Source organism: Euprymna scolopes, chromosome 12 (genome assembly GCF_053919585.1).
Source record: "Euprymna scolopes isolate OS-2025 chromosome 12, ASM5391958v1, whole genome shotgun sequence".
NCBI classification, from domain to species: Eukaryota; Metazoa; Mollusca; class Cephalopoda; order Sepiida; family Sepiolidae; genus Euprymna; species Euprymna scolopes.
The window spans coordinates 54,565,940-54,574,321 of NC_136493.1; the positions used below are offsets into that span (position 1 = coordinate 54,565,940).

The 8,382-nt window shown below is 33.7% G+C and overlaps 1 protein-coding gene across 1 annotated transcript; it reads left to right on the plus strand.

Annotated features, from left to right (window-relative positions):
• Window positions 1–2,510: 2,510 nt before the first annotated feature.
• On the plus strand, window positions 2,511–3,398 carry LOC145291044 (uncharacterized). The gene has a single exon (XM_080136551.1). The coding sequence runs from the start codon at window positions 2,511–2,513 to the stop codon at window positions 3,396–3,398; it is 888 nt and encodes a 295-aa protein (XP_079992677.1).
• The last annotated feature ends 4,984 nt before the right edge of the window (window positions 3,399–8,382 follow it).

Genomic DNA, 8,382 nt, shown 5'->3' on the forward strand with positions numbered 1-8,382 from the left:
ATCTTATGACGTACCTAGCTCTTATATAAGTAGAGAATTGCATCAGCAGTAAGATATCTACTTGAGCGGTAGAATGATCCCACCATTTTTCCAGCAACCTAGGAAACGGATATGATGTACGTGTTCCATTTCAAATTAGGAGTAAAGGTCAGAACGAGGGGTTTGTTAAAACATGAAGCCTGGCAATGACGAGAGCCATTCATTTCAATTGATGCTAGATGGGGATCAGAGCGTTGGTAATATAAAGATAGAAAGTTAGTTTTAGGTGTATTTAAAAAAAAACAGCCACGTGCTCAAGATCAGAGGAGAGAGACTCACTTACGCCTTTTATGTGTTACCATAGACGGTAGTGTTGTCAGTATAAATATCTACGAATGATCTTAGGGTGTTATTTGGGAGATCATTGATGTAGATCAGGAAGAGAGTTGGGCCAGGGGTGGACCACCAAGGGACTCTAGCATTAATACTGTGAGCTTTTGATTTCTGCCCATCAACCACTACTCTTGTGAACATATCAGCAAGAAATGATTTAATAATTTAAAAGACATTTCCAGCTATACCCTAGCTGGATATTTTGTGAAGTAGATCTTTATGCCATACATTATCAAAGGCCTTTGATAGGTCAAGAGCAATTGCCCTAGAAAGGAAGCCTCCGTCGTGAGATTCGCTAATCATATGTAATATAACTCTTAGCATATCTGCTGTGATATAACTGTTAGCACATCTGTTAGCAGAATGGAAACCATATTGCATGTCAGTAAGGAGGTTATTTTTGCTGATGTGGGAAACTACTTCTTTATTTAACACAGATTCTAGCAAATTACTCATGACGCAAAGGAGATTGATTGGTCTGTATTGAGAGGGAGATGACCGAGTACCTGAATTTTTAAATACGGGGCATACTGATGAGGTTTTCTAGGGTGTTGGGAAGCAATTTTCCTTAAAACAACGCTTAAACAGTTTGACGATTATTCAATTTTGGGGCAGACAAGTAGCTTTCTGGAAATTAAAAGCTTCCTTACTTAATGTAATACATTGTTTACACTGGTGGACATGTTTTCCAACTCAAAAATAGTAATGCGCATGCGTGTTATACCCCCCTGTTTGCCACGATAAGAATAGCGGCAGTCACGGAAAAAAAATTATTTAATACCCAGAAAAATATGATTGAATATGATATTCGTTTTTAGCAGACCAGAAAATATATAAAAGTAAAATATATAAAATTTAAAGGTCGATGTTGAGTTGCAGTTAAAATTAAAATTTACCATAAAGCGTAAAGTTACATAGAAACTTTATTACATTATCAAATCAATAAATATAACAGAAAAGAAATGAGAGAAACCTTTTTAGTCCATGACATTTCGAAGTTAAATATTTCTCGTCAGAAATGGAGAATATATATATATATATATATATATATATATATATATATATATATATATATATAGCTTAGTGCGTTAGAGGAGAAGAGTGAGCTCAATTCTATAAGAGAAGACTTATCTGGACAATATAAAGCTCAACAAGTATCATTGGAGCTTATATAGGAGAACAAAAGGAATGTGAAATGAAGTCAAAAAACTATATATTGGTGGATATAGATTGGTTCATTTATTCAATAAGGCAATACAACCAATTAGTTGGGAGATAGAAGGGACTCTTTATGCCAAGGCATTTCGAATCCTAATGCTTCTCATCAGAAGAGTAGAGAAGATGCTAGGTAACATAGTGAGGCGTCTAGCGTGGGATTTATTAGGAAAAAACTAGATCTGTTTCCAAATGATGAACAAGTCTGGCACATAAACATGCAACATAGACCAGAACGGCAAACAAGAGTTCGCAATAAAGTGATAATGCAAGAGTATTTCAGTTATCGCCTTGCAATTAGAGATTCATTCAGTATTATCCATAGATCTGATAAACTATTCCAACAATATGTAGTTGATGTATATGTGAAAGTTGAAGGGTGCAGATTGAACTTCATTAAAAGCCATCAAAGTCAACTAAGAGCTGCTCAATATTCTGGCTTAATAGATTATTTAGCAAGGAATGAAGATGGCGATCCTGGTGTACCAGTTATTCTACCATTTTCATTTACAGGAAGTCCTAGGAATCTTCAACAACTGTATCAAGATGACATGGCAGTTTTCTGTAAATATGGAAAGCCAGACCTATTCCTTACATATACATGTAATCCAAGATGTCCTGAAATATTAAACAACTTGGGGTCATCAGAACTTGCACAAAATCGACCTGACTTAACATCACGTGTGTATCATGCACATCTAACTGGACTTTTGAAAGACATTAAAGACAGACATGTATTGGGAACTCCTGTTGCATATGTTTATTTTATTGAATTTCAAAAAAGAGGGTTACCACACTGCCACATGATCATAATGCTGCGAGATCAGGATAAGATCAGAACAGTTCAACAAATTGATGCAATTGTGTCAGCAGAAATACATGGACCTGAAGATTCAGAGCTTCGTGATTTAGTTAAATCTTTAATGGTACATGGTCCATGTGGTGCAGTTAATCCTAATTCTCCTTGTTTGAGTAAAGGATTATGCAAAAAAAAATTTCCAAGGGCATTTAGAGAAGAAACAGTAGAAAACATTGATGGATACCCGGCTTACAATCGTGCAAATAATGGTGACTCAGTTCAAGTCGGTAATTTTACTGTTGATAATAGATACATAGTCCCTTTCAACAAATTTCTTCTGAGAAAATATCGAGCTCATATTAACTGCTCTTCAGTCAAGAATATAAAATACATATTTAAATATGTTTATAAAAGACATGATAGTGCTATGATGGAGGTTAATAACCATGATTCATCTATTAATATCGATCAAGGAGAAATAATGCGATCAGAACAAAGAGATGAAGTCAAGCAATATCTATCATGCAGATATGTATCACCTCCAGAAGCAATGTGGCGTCTTTCTGACTATAAAATGCATGGACAGTCTCATGTTGTGTACCGTTTAGCTGTACACATGCCTGGCGAGCAACATATTTATTATCAACATGGACAAGCTGAACAAGCAATTCAACAAGCACAACAACATCACACAAATTTGACTGCTTCGTTTGAACTAAATCAAAATGATATTACTACTAACCAATATTTTTACTGTGATATTCCACATCATTATGTATTTAACAAAACTACTACAAAATGTACTAAAAGAGAGCGGTCAAGTAATTTGATCACAAGAATGTATTCAGTTTCACCAAACCAAGGTGAAAAGTTTTATTTGCGGATTCTACTTCTTCATGTCTCTGGAGCAAAATCATTTGAAGATTTGAGAACAGTCCAAAGTCATACATTCCCTACATTTAGAGAAGCTTGCATCAGCCCTAGATTATTGCAAGATGATACTGAATTATAAAATGCTCTTACTGAAGCTGCTTCATTTAGAATGCCACAACAACTACGTAGCATGTTTGCAATGCTGTGTCTTTATCATCATCCAGTGGATGCCTTTCAACTATTCATTAACCATAAACAGAGCATGATTGAAGACCTCATTTCTGCTTATGATGAAAGCATATGTGAAAACATTGCACTTCATTTGATGAAAGCAATATTTAATGAGCATGGTTCTTCTTGCCAGGCAATGGGTTTACCTGAACCAACAGGTGATCCTCCAATAGATAATATGACTCGAAATGCAAACCAGCCTAATGTTGAATTGCTAAACAATGAACAATTAGAGGTCTTTAATACTATAATCAAGGCTTTCATGGCAACTGAAAAAGAAGCCCCACACAACAATTGCTTCTATTTAGATGCTCCAGCCGGATCAGGAAAAACCTTTTTATTTAACATGTTATATGATTACTTCACCTCCAGCAGTACTGTAACCGCCACTGCGGCATGGACTGGACTTTGCTGCAATGCTACTAACTTCAGGGAAAACACTCCACAGTATATTCAAACTACCTGTACCTCTGACAAAAGCTGTAACGTTTCTCCTGTATAAGAGTCTGTTTCTGTTTTGAGAAAGGTAAAGGTATTCATCATAGACGAAGCCTCTATGATACCTAATCATGCACTGCTTGCTATAGATAGATGTTTACAAGATATAATGGGTAACGATAAAATATTTTGTGGAAAATTTCTCATACTTGGAGGTGACTTCAGGCAAATTTTGCCAGTAGTGCCACATGGATCACTTACATCTATTATAGACACCTGTCTTAAAAGATGCACATTGTGGCATCATTTCAGTCAATTACAGCTAACACAAAACGTCAGAACTAACATAAATGATAGGAGTTTTGTAAATGGCTCCTTCATCTTGGTAATGGTACACTAATGAGCAGTCTTAATGACGTTCCTGTAGATGCCATAGATGTTCCTGATGATTCGGTATGTAATGGTTCTCTAATCTCAGAAATATTTGATTGCAGCCCTCAAGAAATGAAAATAGAATCATCATGACTCCAAAAAATACAGAATGTTTAACAGTAAATGAAGAAATTCTAAATAATCTTCCCGGAGGCATAAATACATATTTAAGTACAGATTACATCTCCGATAATGATGCTGAACTTCAAAATTATCCTATCGAGTTCATAAATACATTAATTCCATCTGGAATGCCACCTCACCGACTTAATGTGAAAATAGGGGCAATAGTAATGCTACTGCGAAATTTATCCATAAATCAAGGACTTTATAATGGAAAATAAAAGAATGTCATCAAAACAGCATCACTGCTATTTTAATTAATGGATCTAATAGAGGTTCCACAGTTATCATTCCAAGAATTAAGTTAAACCCAAATGATACAAATGTTCCGTTTACATTTCATCGGATACAGTTTCCAATACGATTAGCATATTCACTGACCATCAATAAGGCACAAGGCCAAACTTTTGATAAGGTTGGTATATATCTTCAACAACCTGCATTTTATCATGGTCATGTGGCAGGTTCAAGAGCTCGATCTAAGCACAGTGTGAAATTTAAGATAATGCAACTGCATAGAAATGATAATCAGGGCAGAAAGCGTGGTGTAACATATACTAGAATATTGTTTACTGTGAAGTGTTATGAAAAGAATCAGGAACAGCTATGGAATCTAAAAATTAACTTGGATGTAAATATGATTTTGGAAAAATATTTTTTAAAAATTGCTTTCCTTATATTTAAAATTCATAATTTGATGAAAAAGTAGTGTACAGTTTGTTTAATTTTACTTAATTATATAACATTGACATAAATTTGATAGTTACAACCTACCTCACATCATTTTGATTATCAAAAAATCCAAATTTAACTGTACTTCGTAAGATTTACAGAAACACTTCATTTTCTATGCATGTAATACACAAGAATCTGAATATTATAACAGATTACAATGTTTTTATGGAAAAAACTTTTGTACAGAAAATTCAAAGTGTTCTATTTATATTATCAGGAAGTTGTGATGCATTAATTGAAATCTATATCAATAATTCGACTTAAAAATATTTGTGAATTTCCAAATCTTCATCGAATAAAATTCAAAATAAATAGAAAAGTCTATTGCATATGTAAAAGTGGACGGTTGCTTATTTAACTTCATTAAAAGCTATCAAAGTCAACCGAGAGCTGCTCAATATTCTGGCTTAATACATCATTTAGCAAGGAATTAAGATGGTTATTCTGGTGTACCAGTTATTCTAGCATCTACATTCACAGGAAGTCCTAGGAATCTACAACAGCTTTATCAAGATGCAATGGCAGTTTTCTGTGACCTATTCATTACGTACACGTGTAATCCAAAATGTCCTGAAATATTAAACAACTTGGGGGTCATCAGAACTTTCACAAAATCGATGTCAACAATGTCACACAGTTTTTTTAAATTCATAGTCTGACTCCCAAGAACCTGCTGACTCACCACTATTCTCACTCCAAGCAGCTAATCGACGTCCCTGTCACCGCCTCAATCATCACCAGCACTTCCTGACAATATCAACAGCATCAGTTACGATCGCATTGACCTTCAATAAAAGTTTAAACTAAAGTTCTTTGTTTGTTCTACTTGCTTCCATACGTTCATTTTTATAATATAACAATAAGGAATTTCTTAGCGATGTGTTTTAAAAGATTTTAACTACCGTGGAATTTTCACGGGTCCTGCTAATAATAATAATAATAATAATAATAATAATAATAATAATAATAATAATAATAATAATAATAACTAAAAGGTGAATACAATTAAGAGGTACAAATAAAGGCAAGGTCAGAATAACACATGCAAATACATAAAAGGGATAAAGGATGAAGAGTGAAGTAAAAAGAACAATAAAAAGGAAAAAGAACAAAATTAAAAATTAAAAAATTAAAAATAAAGTTTCGTTAAATTGGGGCAGAGTTGGATAACTAGTGTGTATGCATACGAGAATGAGGTACAAGGGATTAGAATAGTAGATATGCACACACACACACACACACACACACATATATATATATATATATATATATATATATATATATATATATATATATATATATAGTAATTTATAAAATATATATGGCGATTAAGCTACATTGAATATTCGGCGTTTCATCCACTCTAGGACTCCTCAGGCTTATATATATATATATATATATATATATATATATATATATGAGATTAGCCGGCAAAACAAAAAGTTCGGCAAAAAAATATCCTGGGGGGTTTAAATCTCCTTTACAGGAAAATGTCTGCAAAAGTTCACAATAAAGTCCCGAATTACCCGACTGCAAGGGCCAGCTATCTTTATTATTTATGAATGAGCAAGACATAAGTAGCGGAATACATACATGCTGGTTTTTAAACGAGAAAAAGTTTCTTCCTGAGTGTCGCTTCGTTGAATTGTTTTATTATTCTTAGAGATATGTAGAGGAATTATCTCTGTCCGTTAAAATTTCTGTGTTTGTCTTGCATATTTCTGTTATATGGTTCCGTTGGTATTCCTTAGTTGTGCTGGTGCAATGTAGTCTTTGTTGCTCCTTTGTGCATGAAATGGCAGAATCGGGTTTGGTTCAAAAACTGTGACGGATTATCTTCTAGATAATCCGTCACAGTTTTTGAACCAACTTTATTTAATACTGGAAGCGAAATCTACGATTTGCAAGATTTTTCTACTTATTGATTCTTATCACATCCGGTCTTCTTGCTTGGATGAGTTTATTTGCTGAATTATTTTACGATTTCTTTTTTATTATTATTATTGACTAGTGTATTTTGTCTGTATCATTTGTCTGTCCAATTTACAAAGGTTTGCACGGATTACATTGCCGACGTAGTCACGTCCGTTTTTACTTAACATTTAAAATTGTTTTATGAATTCGCTTACGTGGTTTACTGTTCCGCCCTTTTGTCCAGAAAATCTACATTTACTTTTTTAAAGTGTGCTTTTATGTAGTTTGTTCTAGTTACGTTTTTTTTTGATGAGTAGTAACGATACGGTTTCTCTGCTTTAATGTATTTTTCGTAGTCATGCCCATCTGTTATTGCGTGACATATCTTCAAAATGGAAATAGAAAGTTCGTATGAATGTATATGCAACTCACAACCCGACAGGTGGTGATTAATCACGTAAATAGTGCTATGAATATTCACCATTTCCGTATTGTTCCATGCAACTGCGGCGAATGAAATTCAAAATGGCGACGAATCATCGTGTGTTTTCTTTTTGTTTTGTTTTTTTGTTTGTTTTGTTTTCTTCATAGATCGGTAAAATATTGACGTGTTTCTGTTAGCTAAATTTCAATAAAGCCAGCGAGGCGATTAGTGGAGGCAAAATATAACATTTTTTATATGTTGTGAAAACCAACAACGGGACGTAAACTCGGTCGATTACGGATTTTTCCGCTGACACAAATAGATATTATTGAAAAATAGTAATTCAATGAAATAATGAATATTATGACATAAAAGTATCAATTTGCTAAAAATTGGATTTTTTAACCAAAATCGGAAAATCTTTCTGTTGCTGAAATTTATTTTTTGTTGATGCATCATTCGGCATTTGTAAGTATTTTAAAGTATTTTAAAAGCATTTGACGCATTCTAAAAGCACTTTAAGTATTTTATAAATATTTTTAAGTGTATGCCAAACCCTTCTAAAAAATACTTGTGTGCTTTCTATGAGAAATGACAGAAAAGAATAATGAAAATAGAAAAAATAAGTAAAAACAGTCAGACCTCTACTGCGATAGAAAACTTTTCACGCTTGCCTGTAACATATGCATCTATAAAGCTAGCATCCACCTGTGTATAAAGCTTTATTGCCACATCTGGTATAGTGCCTCTACCACTAGCTTTTCACTCTGTTTAAGCTAATCCATCCTGTATTGTTTGCCAAGCTCTAGCTCCTGTCGCTTCATCA